At 47.4% G+C, this 23,365-nt stretch overlaps 1 protein-coding gene across 4 annotated transcripts in view; it reads right to left on the bottom strand.

The window, feature by feature from the left end:
• SLC4A5 (solute carrier family 4 member 5) overlaps nucleotides 1-23,365 on the bottom strand; it is a 136,497-nt gene that overhangs the window by 28,462 nt on the left and 84,670 nt on the right. For all 4 annotated transcript variants that reach the window (XM_070476010.1, XM_070476001.1, XM_070476007.1 and 1 more), the window contains exons 5-15: nucleotides 14,971-15,131; nucleotides 13,931-14,086; nucleotides 13,137-13,232; nucleotides 10,970-11,025; nucleotides 7,589-7,746; nucleotides 7,066-7,153; nucleotides 6,079-6,233; nucleotides 5,528-5,716; nucleotides 3,692-3,866; nucleotides 1,555-1,688; nucleotides 548-819 (exon numbers count right to left, since the gene is read on the bottom strand). In XM_070476010.1, the coding sequence (XP_070332111.1) occupies nucleotides 548-819; nucleotides 1,555-1,688; nucleotides 3,692-3,866; nucleotides 5,528-5,716; nucleotides 6,079-6,233; nucleotides 7,066-7,153; nucleotides 7,589-7,746; nucleotides 10,970-11,025; nucleotides 13,137-13,232; nucleotides 13,931-14,086; nucleotides 14,971-15,131 (1,640 nt within the window). The remainder of the gene's footprint in view (nucleotides 1-547; nucleotides 820-1,554; nucleotides 1,689-3,691; nucleotides 3,867-5,527; nucleotides 5,717-6,078; nucleotides 6,234-7,065; nucleotides 7,154-7,588; nucleotides 7,747-10,969; nucleotides 11,026-13,136; nucleotides 13,233-13,930; nucleotides 14,087-14,970; nucleotides 15,132-23,365) is intronic.

Genomic DNA, 23,365 nt, shown 5'->3' with positions numbered 1-23,365 from the left:
GTGACCTGGTTACCAGGCTCTCTCACCCTGACTGGCCCTCTACCCTGGACATGTCACCATCTGCAGGGATGTTCATTCTCCGGCTGTAAACACTGGCAGTGATGCGTCAGGGAGAGCTCACGGTGTCATGCACTCATGTAACTGGCAGGGACTTGAGGTCCCACCAAGTCTGCCTCTGGCCTGACGCAGGAACCCCTGAGCAGTACTCCTGACAGATGTAGCCTGCACATCACCCCACGCTGAGGCCAAGCATGCCTCCTTCCTCTCCCGGGGTATCACTATCACTGCTCCCTCCTGATTATAACCCTGGGTTCTGGGATTTTGACCCCCGTTAGAGCGCTTGTCCCCCTTGGATTCCTTCCAAAAACTGGTTTAAGACCCTGTACTTGCTCCCTTGGGACAGAAAGCCCTTGGCTGAACTGCCCCTCCCAAGCTGCCTCACTCTCCTGCATTTGAGTAGAGAAACAGGGGGCAGAAGGGGCCTGGATATTGTGGGGGGAGTGGGTGGTGGGTGAGGGCCCAGGGCACCTCTGGGGTTACCGGTCACCTGTGTCAGGGGCGACGCATTCGCATTTGTAGGTGGTGATAGAGTCAGGCTTAAAGTTCACATTGATGGGGTAGTACTTGAAGGTACCAATCATCTTCTTGATGGCGTCGTAGATGAAGATGAAGCTGATGAGGGTGGAGAAACCCTCCTCAGTGAAGCGGGTGATATACTTGATGACGAAGCTGGCATCTGTGGCCACCAGGATAAGGCACTGGACGGCGGAGTGCAGGCCAATCCAGAGGCGGAACTCCATGTAGTCCAGGCCATTGCCTCTGGAAGGCAGAGGGAAACGAAGACCTCCAGCTGAGGGCTCTCGGTGTGCTCAGCTCCCCGGACCCACCCTGGGGGGCTCATCTGCTCCTCCTGGGGCACAGACACCCTCCTGGGACTACACGAGCACTGGGAACGAGGGCAGGTCCTGGGTGGGGCTGTCTGGTCTTTGAGAATTCTGGGGCAACGATCTCACGGGGTGGCAGAAAGGTGCTCCCACACTTCCGTTCTGAAACATTTGGTAACAAACAGCCAGAGTGAATGAAAACAGGGAATTTCAGAATGACCGATCTGGAGCAGGCCTTAGAAATGGGCTCAGGTTGTAGGTGCAGCAACTGAGCCCACGGCTGCCTGAGTCAGGGTATAGCCTTCCGACCTCCAGCCTGAAACTTTTTATGCACTGCATTGGCTTTCAAGTCATAATTTCTCACTCTGCTAGTGGTGTGAATGCTCTCTTCTTGTCTTGCCTGGATTTCTCCCTGTGCGCTTTGCTAAATGCACTAAAATGGCTTTAAGGCAGGTAGCGGAGGGGAGTCAGGATGGACCACCTTGCAGCGCCTCCTACAGGTAAAGACAGTTTTGGTACCTTCCCACCCCATCTCCCTCTCTGGGCTCCTCCCCTACCCCAACCCCCAATAACTGCTGCAAGTGAGGAGCAGATGGGGGTGGGGGGGGGGGGTGGCTGGGGGGGGAGCACTGAGGGGGGGGAGGGAGGGGGAGGGCTGAAGGGCACCTACTTGCTGAAGTCGAAGAGGAGCTTCTCAAAGATGAGGATGGGTCCCGTGCTGCTGAGTATGATGAGAGGCTGTCCCGAGAAGAGGCAGAACAAGGAGCCAGCCATGGCAGTGCCCAGGAAACTCTCCATCACTCCCTGGGGGCACAAGGAGTGTGAGGCTCAGTAGAGGCATGAGAAGGGGCCTCTCCAACAAGCGAGAGCCCAGTCATCTTGGCAAGGGCTCAGGCCACAGTGCTTGTCCTTTGTCCTGGGGCCTCTCCTCCTCAAATTCTCTCCCCATCTCTGACTCCACAACCTCCCACAGTTGCCAGCATCACTCTCCCTAATTCTAGGTCCCATATGACTTCCCTTTGGCATGCTAGGAGGGCCTCAAATGGAGAAGGAAATGGCAACCCACTCCAGTGTTCTTGCTTGGAGAATCCCAGGGACAGAGGAGCCTGGTGGGCTGCTGTCTGTGGGGTCGCACAGAGTCGGACACGACAGAAGCGACTTGGCAGCAGCAGCAGGGCCTCAAAAACAGGGCTGCCAATGGTTGTGCTTGTACCCCACGCCCGTTTTACTCCCAGAGGACAGCCCATTCATCTACCCAATCATTTTTTCATTCAAAGATCTAGTAGGTGCTTTTAGAGATCAGATCACTCATTCATTCAAAACCCATTAAGGGCCAGCTAGGCATCAGTCATTGTGCTAGGTATTGAGGACCCATGAGCAAACAAGAAAATACATCTGCATTCTAGTGGGAGATACAGACAAGTAACTAGGCAATTTCCATATAGAAGAGTTTCTCAACTTCAGCACTACTTACATTTCAGGCTAGATCATTCTTTGTTGTGGGGGCTGCCCTGTGCATTGTAGGATGTTTATTAGCATCACAGTAGCACCTCACCTCCCAGTTATAATAACTCAAATTGTCTCTAGATGTTACCCAATGTCTCCTAGGGGTCAAAATCATCTCTTATTAAGAACCACTGCCAAGGAATGTGATAAGCTGGGATAAGATAAGGGTGTCACAGGAGCACACAGTAGGAGTGAAGGGTGGTCAGGAAAGCCTCCCAAGAGGTAGATACACTGAAGCTGAGACCCCAAAATTGAGCCAAGAATAGACCAGGAGCATAGGGTAAGTGGAGTGATGAGAAAGAGTGTGGTCTGGGAAAAGGGAACAGTGTACAGAGGCTGGAGCTGAAAGGGAGCCTGGCTTTGAAAACCTGAAAGATGATCGGAATTGATGGAAAACAATGCAGATGAGCGAGGCCAGAAATCTGAGAAGGGGAATAACTGGGAGATGAGGCTTGAGAGGCAAGTAGGACCGTGTCATGAGGACTACTGGGGAACCCTGGGATTTATGAGTCAGGATGATGTGTGAATATCTGGGTCAACCATGGTCTTGCTCATTGGCTGGGGTAGCAACAGGTCTGGAGGGAAGACAATAGATGCAATGTTGGCCCTGTGAGTTGGGGAATCCCAAGGGGCAGTGATATGGACACGCCCAGGAGGCAGTTGGATATTGAACCTGCTGCTCAGGAGAGTGGTGTAGGCTGGAGATAGGCACTCATTTCAATTTATCTAGGAAAATGGGTCATCACCTTGGTGCTCTGAGCTTTCCAGGGGTGCTATCCTGAAGGCCCCCATTAGAGAAGGCCCTTGTCTGGGTCTCAGGCTAGTGTCACTGTTAAACTGTTTTCCCCAGGGAGACCTGTCTTATTGTCATGATAGACATTTCTAAATATATCTTAACTTCAACCTAAGAATTTAAGTTTATGTTTTTTAAAAAGTATGGGAAGAAGGTCACAATTAGCAACTCAATTAATTGTGATGACTAAATTCATTCAAGCATCGGTGGGAAAGATATCAAATACCAAAGCAGATTATTTCCCCTTAAACATTTGATCTATTTACATCATCTTTAAATATGGTCTTTAGTAATATGATTTTGCTCTAGATTTTTCAGTTATATCAGCTTGTTATTACTTTTTTTTTTTTTTTTGAAGTGTAAAGGGTTGCAAAAGGTGATGACTGATCCTGAATGGTAGATGGAATCCTTACCTTGGTTCTGGGATTATGGCTTGTAGCTTCTTACCACCATCTTGTGGCAACGGATTTTTCTGAGATTTGCACTCACGTCTCCAACTTACACACACCTGATAATTGTCAGTGGCATCTCCCAGAAGCCCACCAAAGGTGATCGCGTTGGTAATGCAGCCGAGGTAGATGAATAGGATGGCAGAGATGGACTGAATGTGGAAGCCATCGTAGAAGTCACTTGGGAACCAGGGCAGCTTCCTCTTGACATCGAGACACAGGCCACCGAAGAACCTGCTCAAGACAGGCCCAGAGATTTTGCTTTCTCACCACAAACACCAGCGTAGGGGCAGGGCTATGCCCAGGAGCCTGCAGGGCCTGTGGCAAGGAAGGGAACTTGACTAGGGGTGGATGGGGGAAAGGATCTTTTCACCAGAACATTTCACACCAGGGAAGAATTCTCTCCTTAGACCCACCATCTCCACTGGGAAGGGTGATCAGACAGCCCGAGTGGGAGAGGGAAGGCCTCATGGGATCATGTCTTGGGGGCAGACCTAACATTCCACAGGGAATGAAAATCCTGGGGTCCAAAGATGGCTATCTTCCTTGTGTCCCTGATTATCTGCAGGGTTCCTGTGCTTGGTAAACGTGCATCCAGCATTAGGAGGTGGAGAGATCTTGGTTTATAGCTGATTCATCAAGGGCAGATTCTGAACCTTACAACTGTTTTATTTACTTTGTGGAACAAACACATGGGAAATGTAAGGTTTAGGGAGAGTGTTTATTGGGGACACTATTCTCCAAAGCTCCAAACACAGTGAGCAGGGTTTAGCATACAGCAGGGGTTTTCAACCTTGGTTCTACTGACATTTTAGACTAGATAATCCTTTGTTAGCGGGGAGGGCAGTCCTGTGCATCAGAGGACATTGAGCAGCATCCTTGGTCTCTCTCTATCTGCTAGGTAATCTCTACCTGCTAGATAACAGTATCATCTCCCCTCCAATTGGGACAAACAAAAAATGTCTCTGAAATTACCAAATGTCCCCTGGGTGAGGATGGGGGTAGGGAGTGGGTAAAGCTGGGAAACACCGGCTGGCAGAGAGCCAAAGGCATATAAAACGTAACCCCCTTCTCAAAGTAATAGCTTTGCAGGACTGATTCTGTCCTTTTCTAAATTCAGATCAACCCAAGTTATTCTAAAAGCTGGCAAAGAAACCCAAACAAGCCAGGAAAATCTTCTATTGTTTTCTTTTAAAACAAGTTTTTTTGACTAGGTAACATAAGGTTAAAAATTCAAAAGGTACTGTTATGAACTGAATTGTGTCCCCCAAAAATGTATCAAAATTCTAACCTGTAAATGTGACCTCATTTGGAAACAGAGTCTTTGCACATGAAATCAAGTTAAGATGAAGTCGTTAGGGGGACCCTAATCCTATATGACTGGTAACTTCACAAGAAGAGGAAAATGCTATATGAAGACAGAAACACAGGCAGAACACCATGCGAGGACACAGGCAGGATGCCTGGCAAGAAGCAGCAATGACTGCTGGCCCCCACCAGAAGCGAGGGAGAGGCAAGGAAGGAGTCCGCCCAGAATCTCAGAGGGAGCCTGGCCCTGCTGACACCTTGATTTGGAACTTCCAGACTCTAGAACTTCGAGAGAATAAATTTCTATTGTTTAAGCCACCTAGTCTGTGATATTTGTTTCTGCAGCCCTAGAAGATGAATACAGGTAACAGAAGGTGTTCTAAGAAAAGTCTGGGTTCCTTCACTTTCTGTGCGCTTCCCCTTTCCTGTCGGATCCAGGAGGAGATTTGCAGGCGAGGGAGGAAAAGCGTGCAGTGGTCAGACTCCAAGGCCTGGAGTGGGTGCTGCAGACAGAGGAGAAGATTCCTAAAAGGAGCGGAGAAATCTAATAAGACAGCTGGAGTGGCCGTCAGGCCTGGAGTGGGCACCTTCCTGTCCAGATCAGTTCTTCCCCGATTTCATGCACGGTTGGCATCTCTCCATCATCCGCGCTGCTCCCTCCACCGGCCCCGCCGCCGCCTCCGCTGCCTGCAGCGCCGCCTCCAGCAGCTCCCCCACCGCCTCCGGTCACGGAGCCGTTCATCTGGCCTAATTCAGTCATGGAGAACACGGACTTCCTAGAAGGAGAAGGGGGACAGTGGGCAGTAGGGCTCCCAATCCTGGGAGGAGTTCAGCACCTCCAGGACTGGCCTCATCACGCCCTTAACCTCTTCAGCTACAATCATCAAATATCTTAAAACACAGAGGAAAAGACATAAAAGGATCCAGCAATACCCCATCACAGGTCACCCAGGTTTTACAGATGTTCACATTCAGCATATTTGCTTCTGATTTTTTTTTAAAGAAATAAAACTGGATTAAAAAAAAAGTATAAACCCATGGGTGCTGATGTCTTTTTTTCAAACCCAAATCTGAAAGGAACGGACTGAAAGCTCCCTCTGCACCACTTCCCCGCTTGCCATCGCTCCTTCACACACACCTCTTGTCAGCAGAAGGCACCTTCTTGGGTGGCTCAATTCGGATATTTGGGTCCCATTCTCCTGGGGGAAGCACGATGACCTCGTCCAGAAACTCATCGATCCCCGCTATCAGATCCTCTCGATTCCGAGCCTTGTAGGCCACATCGCTGAAGAGCTGGCAGGGAGAGAGGTGGAGGAAGAAAGAGGGCCGCTGCCTTGCTGCCGTCCCCATCTCATCCACCTCCTTGGGGCACACTGCATGTGCTTTCAAAGAAAGGTGCCTCCTGGACCCGAAAGCCAGGTCTCTGTATTCCAGTCATCTGACCTGGGTTGAGTTACCTTCCTGCTCTCAGTTTCCCACAGAGCAAGCTCCTCAGAAAACCTGTGGACAGCCCAATCAAAGGGGCTCAGGTATTTCAACTCTGTTTTACGTCCCAGCCCTTCATCTTTGGAGGGTCAGGCTGCATCATTCCGCACTGTCTCCAGCATGTTCTTTCTGACTTTACAGATCTGATTGGGTCATGCTCATTTCTAAACTCCCCTAGTCTCCCCATCACAGATGGTCAACTCTCAACTCTGCCTACAGGCTCTGGCTCCCTCTTTGGTGTCACCTTCTGCTCTTGAAACTCTTCCACTGAGCCTATATCAAACCACTTGCATCCAGCTCTCCATCTCTGAGCTGTGGCCCCGGTCCCCTTTGCCTGGAATGCCTGCCTCCTAAGCGTGTGCTCACCCTTAACTGTATAGCTCCACCGTGTGTGAAGGGCCCCCTGAGTGCCTGGGCAGTTGGCATGTGGTTCACTCTAGGACTGTCGGGCCGTGTCTCCCACTTGACTGGTGTTCCTAGAGGGCAGTGGCTCTTCCCTTGTCATAATCCTCACACCTGTACAGGGCCTGGCATACAGGAGATGCTCAGATGTGACTGTTGAATAAGTGAATGAATGAAGGCACAATGTTTGATGCAGGAGCCATGACATTCAGGAGTACCTGCTTCTTGTGGCACTTACGTCATCCACCATGAGGGTTGCAATGGCACGGCCAATTTCATTGTAGGACTTTGCTCTCCCAGAAGGTCCCAGCAGTATGAACAGAAATCTGCAAAGAAGATGGAGGAGGAGGAAGAAAGTGAGAAGGAAAAATAAAACCAGCTAGAGAGAAGGATTTTCTGGTCCGAAATAGTATCCATTCTCAACTTTTTAACTGGCCATAAACATCTCCCATATTTGCTCCCATGAATCCCATATTTGCTTTGGAGATACATTCCTCTTCACTTCTGCCTAGGCATCCTCACCATGCCCTGGTGTCCCAGAACTCACCCAACAACCCCCCCCCACCTGTTGGCTACTTCTTGTTTATGATTATTTTAAATAAACTCTATAAAACTCTTCCCCAGTCAGATCTCCCTCCCCAGCCAGTTCCCTAATCTTCCTTCTTCATTTTAGGGGTGTCTCCAGCAGCACTGCTGGCTGGCTGCACGGACAGCTGGCCACCCGAGGGTGGGTGTGTTGGGCGGATGTCGTCGGCGCTCACCTGGTGGGCACAGGCACCTCGGTCACACCTCCCAGCATGGCTGACTGGATGAGACGTACGAAAGCGATGAACGGCTGGTCCAGGAAGTCCACCTCGCCCACGAGCACGTTGGAGGCTTCTGAGTCCTTGGGGATCTTCTTCATGAATTTGTTTTTCCGCTGGTCAGGGAGGGGGGCATGAGATACCCATGGGTACCCATACGCAGTGGTTTTGGCTCTTACTCAGCTCATTCAGACTACTGTGGAGGCCTGACCTTACAAAATTCTCCCAGCGTTCCTCTAGAGACGAAGGAAATAGCCCAACACTCTCCTGCAGTCTGCAGATGAGGAGACTCAAAGTTGGTTAACCCTGGGGACCAGCTAAGCCTTTCATAGATGGGAAGGAGCAGGCAATGACTTGACCCCCCAGGACATTCCGTGTTCTACTGAAGTATGAGCTGAGGGGTCAGAGAGAGAGCCAGGCCTGCTGGACAGCAGGTTTCGTCCCCCAGCTGCAGCTCAATCAGATGGGGGTCCTGGCTCATACACTCCATCGCCCAGCCCTCCATCTTTGCCTTCACCCTGGTGGCTGTGGGAGGAAAAAAACCATCCTGGTGGGCAGAGTGGACAGACTTTGTTTTCTCTTTGCCACCAGCATCCTGGCTGATGAGAATCCCTGTACCTGTGGGTCCAAGTCTGTGGGAGACTTCTGTGCCCCCAAGTCACCCCCAGGGGACCTCCCAGGAAACTTGTAGCTTCTGAGCCTTTCCAGCTGAGACTATTGAAGTGCCCTCCAGCTAGTCCCTCTGGCTGGTGTCTATTCAGGGCAGAAAGGTCGAATAGGCAGAGTGAGGGGGGTCTGATGTGAGGGGTGCTGGAGACAAGCCCCCTGCCCACTCTGTGGTTATGACTTCCATGCTATGGATAGGACACTGGCTCCTCCCGAGTCCGCTCAGATGAAGAAAATGCCCAGGGGTGGTCACATACATGCTCTTCTTCATCTTGAACGTCTTAGGGTGCATTAGTTTTTCAGATCACTTCCCCTCTGGGTAGAAAGGGGTGGGCAAGGGACAGAGACAGTTTCACAGAAAGAGGTGGGGAGGGAGCGTTTGGGTAGCACAGGGCTGGTGGGGGTCCACAGCAGCTGACAAAGGAAGAAAGGGCCCAGGAGGAGTGAGCAAGTGCTTCAGAGAGATCCTTGGATGCCACGATTTTGCCACCCACTCCCCATCTGATGGGAGTCTCTCCTGTGAGCACAGAAGCTCAGTGAAGATAAGTTCCTCTGTCCCTGGAAAGGGGTCTGCTGTAGGCATGGGCATTGCCCCTTTGGGCCCACGGGTCTTGCCCCTTTGGGCCCACAGCCATTTCCTGATTTGACTCATGGAGGACGTGATACAGACTGGGCTGGGGCTCTACCAGCCCTCAGAAGGGCTCCTGAGTAAGGGCTACACCCTTATAATCTCTTAAAACCACTCAGAAACATAAAACTGTCACTAACCACCAGGCAACAACACCAAGGTCCCCAATGCAGTGAGAAGAAGCAACAGCAGGTGTTAATGGGAAGGCCAGAATCCCCAGAACTCAAAAAGTCCCTTTGTCCCAAGCTCTGTCAGCTGATTCATAAGCAGGGTTCTTCAGGATGGAGGGCTGAGCACGCCAGGGCAGCCACTGTCCCCCTGCCAACTCCACGTCCCCGGGCACCAGGCAGGGAGAAGCTCTAGGGGACTGGAGCAGAGGTTGGTGGTAGGAGTGTCCTGGAGAACAAGGCTTTGAAACCACAGTGTTCTGGGATAGCCCATGTAGCACACGTGTAACCAGGAGCAGAGAGGAGCGAAAACAGGGCCTGTGGTCCCAGTAAGGAGGCGGGGGTGGTAGTACCCCAGCAAAGGACCATGAGAGCATTCTGGCTGGGTGATGGTCTGGATGAGGGCCTGTCTAACCAGGGTCCTGCTGACCCCACTGCCTAAACCTGGGGGACTCTAGTCCCGCTCTGCCAAGTCACTGCACATAGCCACACTGTCTGAGCCCACCTCTGCCCACTGGGGACTCACTGGAACTCAGGGCCAATGTGGAGTGGTAAAAAAAGGATGAACCTAAAGAAACCCACTGTTGTACTAACTGCTGTCCCCACGGCAAGCCAATTGCTGCTACAAACACTGAGAAGCAGCATCCTATAGCCGGTGAGGAGAACTGGACGCTATGCCTGGTGTTGGGCTCCGGTCCCTCAGTGAAAGGCAGCTCTGCTTGGGGGAAAGGAGTGGATAGTGTTCTCATTACCACTTAGGCAGTAAAAAAATAGGTTGTGAAAAATGTTCACTGGTCAGTGCTTTCTTGTCACGGCTCAACTGTCTGCCCATGACTACAGTAAAGTGGGGTTCTTCTCTAAATAATATTCCAGGATACTCGTTCCTAAGTCAGTCCCAAATTAAGGGCTCTAGAGTCAGACTGTCTGGATTGAAGCATGGTCATGCCACCTGTCAGCTGCATGAACTTGGGCATGTTATTTAACTGCGTTTATGCTCTCATCTGTGGAGGGAAGATGACATAGTACCTTCATGATGCACAGAAAATGCCCTGCATAGTGTAGTACAAGCAATATGTGGACCTCAAATGTTGGTTGATGTTGTTATTGTTGTTTTACCATTTGGCCACCAAAAGGCCATCCAGACACTGACTTCACTGACTTGAGGGGATGCTTTTGTTTTGCCTGCTCCCAAACTTGGGGCTGCCTTGAACCCTTGGAAGGCACCCAAGCTCTCCAAATTTCGGATGTCTTTCCTCACCTTCCTTTCCATTCCTGAGGGCCCAGGCAAGGGGTCCTTGAGACCTTCTGCCCCTGAGGTGTGAGTGTTTGGAGTTGAGGGCAGCCTCCTGTGGGCTTTCCTCAGGGGCATAGTCATGGGGCTCCGGGGCTGTTTGCGGGATTCTGACCTCATCAAGGTTTCAGCCGAGCTGGCGAGAAACAAGAATTGACTTTATCCAGCACCAGCCAAGGAGAAGATAATACACTCTTGCTCAGTCCAGCTCATTCACTACCATTAACGTCTCCACAGGGAGGCCCCACTGCGTCTCTACCCACCCAAGTCCCCGCTTCATCATTCAAAGTGCTTGTGGATGGGTCATGCATGAGGCAAATTCTGTGTGGCAGTCTCTTCAATAAATCCCCAGTTCAAAGACAGCTGACACCTCATCTGATCACATTTCTCTGTCCCCAGGGCCTAGCACACAGCCCAAGTGATGGAGGGTTGGTCACCATGGCTGCCCAGAGCCCCACCTGTGTCCTTTCTGGGGACCCCACTTTTTCATGGGACTAGAGTTTTGCCCATAGGGTTCTCCACCCCTAAAACCAAAGACTTCTTCCTGCCCTGGCCCTCCACTGCAGCCAAAGGCAGGGGTTTTCTACCTGGTCGGTGTTTAGGGTGAGAGAAATATCATTCATGCTTCTGCTCTGGGCGTGACCTAGGAGAAAAGGAGAAGGAGGTCCATCAGGGCAAAACGGGATCTCTCAGTTCCCTTTTCTTGGTCTCTGCACAGGCTTTTCCCATCTTCACAACCAAAGCAAACCCCCCCATTATGCTGCAGGGCCTTTCAGCTAGCATCCTCTCTCTTCTCTTTCTTTCAATGGCAGTTTTCTTAAAGGAGTTGCTGGACCCCAGGTTCTACTGCTTCCTTCTCACTCCTTCAATATGCTTCTCCCTGGTCCCAGCCTGCCTTCTTAGAGACTAAGACGTCTGCCCTGCACAGGCCCTGCAGGTGGAGAGGAACACAGATGCCCTACTGGGTGAGGAGCCAGTGTCAGTAAGCTTCGACTCTGTTGGAGAGAGAAGAGCAGTTTCACGTCTGTCTGCCTTGACCCACGCGAGTCTTTAAAGAGGGCTGGGGATTTGGGCTGGCAGAGGGGAGGCAGGTGGGGCTCCCCATGGCCGACAGTTCCTTGCTGCATTAAGGCAGAAGGTCAGTTCTCATTCCCCGCCAGCAGCCAAATCCAGTGAGCCCCCTCAGGCTTCCTGTGGTCTGTGGAGCTCCTGTACCGCCAGACTCTGCTTTCCTTTATTTCCATCCAGGATCCTCTCGGACTGGGCTTTTTCTGTATTTGCTTTGCACTCAAACCCTCCAGAGCCCTCACCCACGCTTCCTTGGTCAATCCCGTCCACTTCCGTTTCTTCCCCATCCACATCTGTGCCGGGGGTGCCCAGGTTGTGTCTCCAGCCCAGATCTCTCCCCTAAGCTCCAGATTTCTCTGAGCAGCCCCGCCTGGCACCTCAGACTCCACACACTAGGAAACAAAACTTGTTGTCTTCCATCAAATCCCTCCCTCTATAGACCCTACATCACCCAATGCCCAATCCCATGTGTCCACAAGCAATCAGCAGACCTTGGAGCCAGCTTCAACTCCCTTCTCGTCCTCTTTTCCCACTTCCCACCATTCGCTGAATTCCACCAGCATCCTTCTCTTTCCTTTCTCACTCTCATTGCCTGAACACGGCCCCCATCTCTTGCTCCCAGTCATTCAGTCCCTTCTAGCTTATTTCTGATCATGGTATGTGCCCTCATCAGACTTCTCAGGAGAATTCATTACCCTCAGAATAAAGGCTGGGCCTTTTGCAAGACACACAGGCCCCTTTCGATTTGGACCCTTTCCTTTTTATCCTACATCCCTGGTGAACTGAAGCGCGGTATTTCCCTGAATATGCAGTGCCCTTCCCAGCGCCTTCCCATCACCCACTGTTTGTTTCCTTTGTTCTAAAGACCAAGCTACTGGAAGATTTCTATTTATTCTCCAAGACTCAGGCAAGTGTCTCCTCCTTTCTGAGCCTTCCCAGGTGCTGTCTTGCAGGAGGGGGTGTGTGCACACAAAGTTGTAACCACTCGTTCATGCCTTTTATCCAGGTTCCCACCATGGTAACGTTGGCATAGGGCGACTTCATACGCAGTGACTAAATGAGCAGAAGGCTCACTCCAAGGCCATTCACCGCCTCTGACCGCCAACACTGCTCTGCGGAATGACCAAGGCCAGGGAGACTAAGCACATCCTGGGGTCACTGAGAACAGACAGCAAAGACCGCGGCACACCCCCGCTGTAGTTGCGGTCACATGGTCATTGCTGTCCCGAAGCATTCCTCTGGCCTGGTCAGAGGCGCAGCCCTGGGCTGTGCTTGTTCATAGCTTGTCATTTTAGTGCAAGTATTCAAAGGAAAATACTCCTTCGCACTGCTTTTTATTTTCACTTCCCAAATTTCCTTTTTTTTTTCCCTCCCAGTTCACCCGTCTGTTCATCCCTGACAAACTGCCTGACGGAGCGCGGTCTGTGGCCGTGCCCCTCACAGGCCCCTGTGCGGGCTGCAACTCCACCAGTTGCATTTTTTGGAGTAATTATTTAGAAAATTTTGGTAAGTTAGACCATGAGGGCAGCCCAGGGTTTAGGGTGAATATTAGATCTCTTCTGATGCCCGAGAATCCTAGACAGACCCTGGGCTTTATCTCCTCTGCAATGAAAGTATGAAAACTGACTTCCGAGTGACCCCAGCCAGAAAAAGAGGCTGCACCGTGGTGGAGAAAGAGAAACTCACATAGACGGCCGTAATTCGCGCTTTGCCGCACCCTCAGGTCCTCAGTGGAGTGGTGCAGGCTCGGGCCGGCCACGGGGCTCCGGGCTGGGCTGCGACCTGGGAGGCACAGAAGGGATTTAACTCCAACAGACTCGCGGCAGTGACGCAGCTTCTTCTATGAGCATAGTCCTCGTTTACAATCACTTCACCTGAATAAAGCTGGGCTACAAGACAGATCTCTTCCCCTTCGAGGAAGAAAGGATGGTTTGGTTGTTTTGGATTTTGTTCTTGTTTTTCAGAATCTTTTGAAGCAAGTGAATAGTGTGAATGTGATTAGAGAAAATACCTGCACTGTCGAAAGAGGGATAGCTACACAACTGATTAAATAGGCATCGGGTGTTGTAGATGACCTAGGTTCACTCCTGGTTCCACAACATACTGGTCATTTGACCCGAGGCAAGTAACTTAACCTCTCCAAGCCTCAGCCTCCCACTCTGGGGTTGATGAGAACAATAGCTGGTCACAGGCTTCCTGTGAGGATGACTCTATAAACCTGGGGCGCACTCCGCCTGGAACAAGGTAAATCCCGCATATGTACCTGCTGCAGGCTAAATGTTTTCCATTTTAAAATAATTCCTCTAAAGAGATTCCTCAAGTCTCTTCAGGTAGCAGCATTATCTGTTTGGTACTGATTCCTGCAATTATCTGACAGGTCCAGCAAGGCTAGAGTCTGGGCATCTCGACTCTGGGATATCAAGAGTGGAGGGTTGTAGATTTGAGGTGTGTGCAAAGAACAAGTGTATGGCCCAACTCACTGCTGGTGGAGGAGACCGCCTTTCCAATGTCAGCCAAGGAGCGGTGGATGGGCTTTGTGGTTTGGTGGCGGTGTCTCCTCAGGAGGACGTAGCTGACCCTCTCGCGGAGCTCTGGCCGAAGGAGGCCATCCTCAATTTGCTTCTCAATGACATCATCTAAGTGGGAAACAAACATGCCTTGTCCACCGGGGGGCAGAATGACCAGGGGTGTGGGGCTCTTCAGTTTCACCTGTGATTTGTGGGATTAAAAGTGAACTAAAGGAGGCATGGAATGTAGAAATAGTCCCAACCCTTGCCACAAACTGAAAATTTGGACCAGTCATGAACCGTCAGCCTCCTTACATGTAAAAGTGTGTGTGCATGTCTGTGGGAGTTCGTGCATGTGTGTGCATGTGGGCGCATGTGTGCAGACGTGGTACATGTGAGTGCATTGTGGGAGCATGTGTGCATGCATGTATGGGTATAGGATTCACTGCTCTTTCTATCAACAATATTGTGGAAAATAAATGAAATTGTAACCATGAAACACCCTAAGAAGCACAAGGTACTATGCTAAGTGGTTTTAGTCCTAGTGTGAATTCTTTTTAGATAAGTATTAGGGGCAGCATACTTCTGGTAAAACTGAATGTGCTAAAATAAAATTCACAAGGAGTTTTAGGGACAGTAAGGCAAGCTACTCCCTTCCTTTGCCACTCCATCAAACGAGAGCTAATTTCCTGAAGCTGAGTAATGATCCATTTACCCTGATAAGAAACAGGTTGCCATGGCAATGCGTGTTTCCAACCATGCTCAGAAGCCCTCTCCCTTTCATTCCATTGCTGAACGGCATTTCAGAGGCTGATCTTGCCCTCTCTATAGGCATCTGAAACTGGGAGCAACTGTGACGCTGCTTTGGGAGCATAAGACCCAAAGCCTGGTCTCCACAGAACTAGGCAGGCATCAGAGGTGGGCATGCCACTTAGACCAAGGGTGGGCAGGAGACGGGGCAGGGGAAGGGCACGTTGCCCTGGTTTGCGGGGCCACAGCAGCCCTTGCCTCACCTATGATCTGTGGTAAGGAGCCGCCGTCCAAGTCCAGCAGCACGGTTCCCGTCTGCAGGCAGGTGCGGAGCTCAAAGAGGCTGTGCAAGGACAGTGTGGACACGTGGGGCTTGCTCCAGCGTTCGCCTCCTTCCTCTACCTTTTCTTCAAACTTTATCCACCTGGAGAGGTAAGGATGGGGCTTAACATGGCCTTTGCCGTCAGGAGGAGCCCCCAGCTGGGCCTGTTCAGGAGAGGGATGCTGGCTTGCAGGTCACGCTCTGCGCATTGTGGGGGCATTGGCCCGCTACTCACTGGCAGAGGGTCTCCTGGGGACTTGTCCCTCACCCCTCCTGATGTGCCCATGCTCGGGGCATGCTCAGGGCAAAGGGGCAGCCGAGAATGACCATAAATGGGTGTGAAGACTATTCTTTTCTTTTTTTTTCCTTTTATTTATTTTCTAATTGGAGGATAATTGCTTTATTGGATATGTTGCAAAATTGGATTTGGTGATGGTGGCACAACTCTGCACATTTACTAAAAATCGTTTAATTAATACAGTTAAAACAAGGGAACTTTATGGTATCCTACAATAATAGAGCTCTTTAAAGAAACAAACCATCCTCTGGATCCTAGCTACCTGTCTACTGGTCACATGTGTGTTCAGTGCCTGCCTTATAAGGGTATGGTTTGCTGGGAGAGGGGATCATTTCCCCAGAGTTCTACTGTAGGGCCTGAGGTTTCCATGAATCACACTTGGATTTTTGTTCTGAAAGTTCAGGTTAAAATCCAAATGTAATTTATGGGAGGAAAGAAATTAAACCAAAGATGTGTAAGAATTTGTCCTTTCTAGAAGCCTCAGGGCCATGGGCTGACGGGGAGGGCCACGTGGGAAGGCCTCGGGCCGCTGGCAGAGGCAGCACGGCCTGTAACTCCTCTGCAGAGGGCAGCGCTGGACAGTCTGTAGAGCCACAAGGAGGCCAAGACTCCTGGCTGGAGACCTGCTAGCTCAGTTTTATTAAATGTCGACCTCAAATTACTGAGCAGCTTCAAACTATTCCGGTCAAAATCCTATGGGAATATTTTTGGGCTGTGACTAACTCTAAAGTTCCTCTGAAAAAGTAAATATCAGAGAATAGTTGGGGAAAATCTAAAAAAGAAGAATGGGGATGGGACATGCCTTTAGCAGATATAAAAACTTACTGAAAACCTTGAGTAATGAAAGCATTATAATTCCAGTCCGGTTATAGACAAAGGGATCTAGAAAACAACACCCCAGAAACAGACCTGAGCCCCCACGGGGGTCTGGGTTTTGATGGAGTTGTTTAAAAGTCCACTAGGGACTTTCCTGGTGGTCCAGTGGTTAGTAGTACTCCTCCCAATGCAGGGGACAAGGGTTCAATCCCTGGTCAGGGAATTCAGATCCCATGTGCCAATGGGCAGCTAAACTCATGCACCACAACCACACATTGCATTTAGAGAAGCCTGTGTACAATGAAGAGGCCACGTGCTGCAATGAAGACCCAGCACAGCCAAGAAATAAATAAATTCAATGATAAAAATTAAAAGATGACCAACCTAAGTATAAAAAAATGAAGTCCCTACTTCTTATCAAACACTACTAAATTCTATATGGATTAAAGGCTAAACAAAAATTAATCTATAATGGAATATTATTGAGCCAAAAAAAAAGGAAATCTTGACACACGCTGCAGCATGGATGAAACTTGAAGACATTATGCTAAGCGAAATAAGCCAGTCACAAAAGGACAAATACTGTAAGATTCCACTTATATGAGGGGCATAGAGTAGTCAAATTCATAGAGACAGGTGGTTGCTACGGGTTGAGGAGAAGGGGGTGGAGGAATTGCTGTTTAAAAGCAATAAAGTTTCAGTTTTGCCGGATGAAGGCGTTCAGGAGATGGATGGTAGTGATGGTTCTGTAACAATGTGAATGTACTTAATGTCACTGAACTGTATACTTCAAGATGGCTCAAATGGTAAAGTTTATGTTATATCTATTTTGCCACAATTAAATAAATAACAATGTGAACATCTATAAACACAAATATAAATAAGCTAGAAGAGAATATAGGGGAATATTATATTCTTATTATAATATTATATAATATAATACATATTATATATTACTATATAATATATTATAATTATTATTATAATATTATATTCTTATATCCTTGGTTGGGGAGAAAGACTTCCTAAATAGTATGTAAAACCATAAAGGAAAAGAAATGGTCACTTTGTTATACAAAAATATACTAAAACCTGTGCATAACACAGTAAGACATAATTGAAGTTCAAAGAAATGCAATATACTCAGAAAATATTTGCAGCAAACAGGACATCAAAGGGTTTTTTTTTTCTGGCTGCACCACATGGCATGTGGGATCTAGTTCCCTGAGGGATCGAACCCACACCCCCTGCCTTGGAAGTACAAGTCTTAACCACTGAACTGGCAGGGAAATCCACGAAGCTTCTTCACACCAATAGGAAAAACTCAAATTACCCAACTGAAAAGTGAACAGTTCTGAAAAGAAATGAAGATGGCCAATAAACTTCTGAAAAGATGTTCAACTTTTGTACTAATCAAGAACATTTAAAGAATGTTGTGTGGGCTTCCCAGGTGGCCCAGTGGTAAGGAATCCACCTGCCAATGCAGGAGACACATGTTTGATCCCTGATCCCAGAAGATTCCACCCACCGAGGAGCAGCTAAGCTGGCGAGCCACAGCCACTGAGCGTGTGCTCCAGAGCCCAGGAGCTACAGCTACCGAGCTCGCCTGCTGCAACTGCTGAGGCATGCAAGCCCTTAAGCCCGTGCTCAGCAGCAAGGGAAGCCACTGCGATGACAAGCCCATGCATCACAACTAGAGGGTAGCCCCCGCTCACCGCAACCAGAGGAAAGTCTGCATGGCAACAAAGGCCCAGCAGAACCAAAAATGAAGAAATTTAAAATGAATGTTGTTGCAAATGAAACAACATCCTTTGCTTCTTGTACTGGCAGAAATTTAAAAGATTGACAACTTCCTGTGTTGGTGGAAACATGGGGAGATGGGCACTCATATACTATATGTATGTACATAGTATGTGTGTATATATATAGAGAGTGTACATGTATATTTATATAGTGTGTTTGTGTGTATATATATATATATATATAGTGTAGCCACACAGCCTTCTTGAGGTGAGGAATTGGGGAAACTCTTTTGTCTTTCAACCCAGTAATTCCAATTCTAGGAAGTTATCACAGGAATATCATTGCACATCTGCACACAGTAATGTGGATACTAGGAGATGCTCACTTTAGCTTTGTCCATTAGGGTAAAGAATTGGAAACCCCCAGTGTTCAGTAAGAACTTTGTTATATCAATTCCATATGTCCATGCCATGGAATACCCCTCAGAGATAAAAAGTTTGAGGATAAACTATACATACTGACAGGATGGACAATATCATCCCATTTTATAACAAGAAGAAAAACACACGCATGTGTGCATAGGAGTCTTTACACATGTGTCTGAACAAATCTGGCAGCAGTTTTGAATGGATGCCTATCAGATGGTTAAATGGTTACTTCTGAAGGGAGGTACAAGGTTGTTGGGGGCAGGATTTAAGACATTTTCACTCTATTGTGTTAATTAGTATCGTAAGAGTGCAGCCTATGGAGCAAGACGAACAGTTTGAATCCCAGCTTCACATTCACCAGCTATGGACTTTTTTTCCCTGGTGGCTCAGATGGTCAAGCAACCACCTGAAAGGCAGGAGACCTGGGTTTGATCCTTGGGTGGAGAAGATCCCTTGAAAAAGGGAGTGGCTACTCACTCTAGTATTCTTGCCTGGAGAGTTCCAGGGACAGAGGAGCCCGGAGGGCTACAGTCTATGAGGTTGCAAAGAGTCAGACACAACTGAGTAACTAACACTTTCACTTTCTGTATAGTAAGAGTGCAGCCTGTGGAACAAGACAACCAGGTTTTGAATCCCAGCTTCACATTTACTAGCTATGGACTTTGAACATGTTACTCAATCTCTTACCACCTTTGTTTTCTTCAGGAATAATAATAGTTTATAGCAATTAGAGAAGTGCCTGGCACATAATGCACATTCTGTTAGTGTTAGCTATGTAAATATAAAAGGAAAGAGCATTGCTTTTGTAAACTTAGAGACAATAAGCAAATAAGAAAGTAAAGGCATTCAAGGCTCTCCCAACCAGAAGACATTGTGGTTGATATTATGATGGCCTGCATATTAGATCTCTGTGTATACGAACATGCACATGCACACACACATTTTATATTAATGATGGTATAAGGATGTGGTATCTAATGGATATCCTTTCACATCTATGAGATGAAATGAAAGTCACTCAGTCGTGTCCGACTCTTTGCAACCCCATGGACTGTAACCTCACAGGCTCCTCTATCCATGGAATTCTCCAGGCAAGAATACTGGAGTGGGTTGCCATGCTTTTCTCCCACCCAGGGACCGAACCCCAGTCTCCCACATTGCAGGCAGATTCTTTACCATCTGAGCCACCAGGGAAGCCCATGTTCAGCACTAAAGAACCGTATCACCTATTAGACATTTTATGTCTATAGATATAAATATTCATATCATTTTAAAGGCTCTTTAGCATGCCATTGTATGAGCAGACCAAAATTTATGTGAATAATCCTAATTTGGTAGACATTTATATTATTTCTAATTACTCTTACTGTAAATAAGCTTGGTTTGAATATCCTTGGCTCCCGTCTGCACATTTTTACATGTATAACATACATTGTCAAACTGTTCTCCAGAAAGCCGTGCCTGTTCTTATTTCTATTAGTGTACAGGAGACCTCATATTTCTCTGAAGTCTCTCAAACTCTAATACTGTCATTCCTTTACACCTTTGTTCATTTAGTAATTGAAAAATTGTATCATATTTGCATTCTTTTGACTACATGTGAGGTTAAATATCTTTTTCTTTGTCAAATTTCCTCTTCACACAATCATGTGAGTACTTTGCTGTATTAATGTTTAACATCCTGATTCAATACATTCATTTGAGAATAATTAACTGGGAGCCTGGAAGGACCTTGGGGGCTTAGAGGGACACAGGATGAAGAGGATTTTTTCCCTAATATACATGTGCTTATTGACTATTTAAGCTGGCTTAAAATCAACATTCAAAAAATTAAGATCATGGCATCCAGTTCCATCACTTCGTGGCAAATAGATGGGGAAACAGTAGAAACAGTTACAGACTTTATTTTCGTGGGCTCCAAAATCACTGCAGATGGTGACTGCAGCCATGAAATTAAAAGATGCTTGCTTCTTGGAAGAAAAGCTATGACAAACCTAGACAGCATATTAATAAGCAGAGGTATTACTTTGCTAACAAAAGTTCATACAGACAAAGCTATAGTTTTTCCAGTAGTCATGTATGGATGTGAGAGTTGGACTATAAAGAAAGCTGAATGCTGAAGAATTAATGCTTTTGAGCTGTGATGTTGGAGAAAACTCTTGAGAGTCCCTTGGACTGCAAGGAGATCCAACCAGTCCATCCTAAAGGAAATCAGTTCTGAATATTCATTGGAAGGACTGATGCTAAAGCTGAAACTCCAATACTTTGGCCACCTGAGGCGAAGAATTGACTCATTGGAAAAGACCCTGATTCTGGGAAAGATTGAAGGCAGGAGGAGAAGAGGATGACAGAGGATGAGGTGGTTCGATGGCATCACTGACTCAATGGACATGAGTTTGAACAATCTCCGGGAGTTGATGATGGACAGGGAGGTCTGGCATGCTGCAGTCCATGGGGTTGCAAAGAGTTGGACACGACTGAGTGACTGAACTGAACTAATATGCTGTGTGCTTTGCTCTGTTTAGTCACTCAGTTATGTCCAACTCTTTGCGACCCTATGGACTGTAGCCCACCAGGATCCTCTGTCCATGCTGATTCTCCAGGCAAGAATACTGGAGTGGATTGCCATTTCCTTCTCTAGGGGATCTTTCCAACCCATGGATCAAACCCAGGTCTCTACATTGCAGGTGGATTCTTTACTGTCTGAGCCACCGGGGAAGCTATATATATATATAAGTATATGTATGTATATATATATATATATATATATATATATATATATATATATATATAAACTTTTCATGTTCTTTTCCATTATAGCTTATTATAGGACATTGAATAAAGTTCCCTGTGCTATTAACAGGACCTTGTTGTTTATCCACTGTATATATAATAGCTTGCAGCTGCTAACTATTTCAAACTCTGAAGGATAGGAAGGTTTGATTAGAGGAGTCCTGGGAGGTGAAGACTGAAAATAGGGGGCTGGAGCAGAGACTCGGGGACTTGCCTTGGAGACTCACAAAGGTATAGCAGACATCTTTAATTGGGAAATATGTTTGGGAGAACATTATTTAAATTACACTTAGGTCCAAGTCTCTTTGATATCCCTCCAAAGTTTTTCTAAAAGTTGTATTAACATAAGGGTTTGCAAGGAAGAAATCAAAGGAAGATCTAAATGTTTTGGTCAGGAGATGCTTACTCTTCTCCCTGAGAGTCTTTCTCCTATTTAATCACTCAAATTGCCCATTTTTACCTCAAAAATTACCTTCATTAAAAAAAAAGAAGCTCTATACACAGACAAGATCTCAGCTAACCTGAGCACAGTCTGCAGAAAAGCAAAGTTATCTGTTTCCAGGTTCAAGGCAATGCCAGAACTAGATTCCTGCTACCAGCATCCCTTGAGAACTTGATTTTTAAAAAGTCCAGGATACTCAACAGCTTCAGTATGGATAAGTCTTCAGTTGTCCTTGCAACTATTTTGGGAATCCAAATATTGAAATAGTAAGCCCAAGACCTGAACTTGATTTTGTGTTTTTAATGACTACAGCTAGAAATTAAGCTCCCTTTCACCTTGAGTAGAACATAGAAATGTGGAGAGAACCCACGTTCTGTAGCTTGGTTTTCAACTTAGTTTGTTTATTAGAACTGCCTAAAGAGATTTTTAAAGATACTGCTGCCTGAATACACACCACCGGCAGGGTGGCCTGGCCACAGAAGCTCCTAGGTTATCTGTGCCCTGCGTGTTGAAGAGCCTCTACCCTACAGCCATATAGAACTGCGTGGCTCAGGGATAGTTGGACTTGTCTTAGGTCCCAGTGCTGGTAAACAGCTCTGCGCACGGGGGTCCCTTTCTTTTTGTGTGAGGGGATATGGCCTCTTCCCGTAGAATGGCTCTGAGAACACCCGTTGAAGAGGTGGAGTGGATCTCTGAAGGCTCTTTTCCAACTTGGTCATCCTATACTTTCTTTTCTCTGATTTTTAAAGTGGAGCACATACCTCTACACTAGCATATCTCACACTCTAATGAGCATGCAAGTACCTTGGGGATCCTGTTAGAATGCAGGTTCTAATTCAGCAGGCCTGGGAAGGGGTCCAAATTCTGCATTTCTTTAAAAATTTTTTTTTTACTGAAGTCTAGTTGATTTACGATGTTGTGTCAGTTTCAGTGTACAGCAAAGTGATTCAGTTATATATATTCTTTCTTAGGTTACTTTCCACTGTAGGTTATTATAAGATATTGACTGTAGTTCCCTGTGTTATATATTAGGTCCTTGTTGTTGTTCTATTTTACATACAGTAGTGTGTATCTGTTAATCCCCAAATTCTAATTTATCCCCTACCCCCACCCCCTTTCCCCTTCGGTAAACATGCTTGTTTTCTATGTCTGTGAATCTATTTCTATTTTGTAAATAAGTTCATTTGTATAATTCTTTTAGATTCCACATATAAGTGATATCATATGATATTTGTCATTCTCTGTCTGACTTCACTTAGTATGATAATCTCCAGGTCCATCCATGTTGCGACAAATAGGCATTCTTTCATTCTTTTTTGTGACTGAGTAATATTCCACCCTTTAAGAATCGCTATCCTAGGATGATGATTCTTAAACTTAGTTGCATATAAATATACCTCAGATGGGCCTTCCTTGGTGGTCCAGTTGTTAAGAATCTGCCTTCCATTGCAGGGAAGGTGGGTTTGATCCCTGGTTAGGGAACTAAGACCCCACATGCCATGAGGCAACTAAGTCAGCGTGCTGCAACTAAGACCCTAGGTGATTAAAAAAAAAACAAGCAAAACCCCTCAGATACTCTTTGTGGGCTCCACTGGGTCTTTTTTGCTGCACCTGGGCTTTTTATTTAGTTGCTGCAAGCGGGGGCTACTCTTTGTTTCAGTGCACAGGCTTCTCATTGTGGAGCACAGGATCCAGATGGGGGGCTCCAGTAGTTGCAGCAGGCTGGCTCATTAATTGCAGCTCATGGGCTCTAGAGCACAGGCGCAGTAGTTATGACACATGGGCTTAGTTGCTCTGAGGCATATGGAATCTTCCC

Source organism: Odocoileus virginianus, chromosome 2 (assembly GCF_023699985.2).
Source record: "Odocoileus virginianus isolate 20LAN1187 ecotype Illinois chromosome 2, Ovbor_1.2, whole genome shotgun sequence".
Taxonomy (NCBI): domain Eukaryota; kingdom Metazoa; phylum Chordata; class Mammalia; order Artiodactyla; family Cervidae; genus Odocoileus; species Odocoileus virginianus.
Note: the sequence above shows the minus strand (reverse complement) of the source record. Positions and strands in the feature narration are given on the sequence as shown.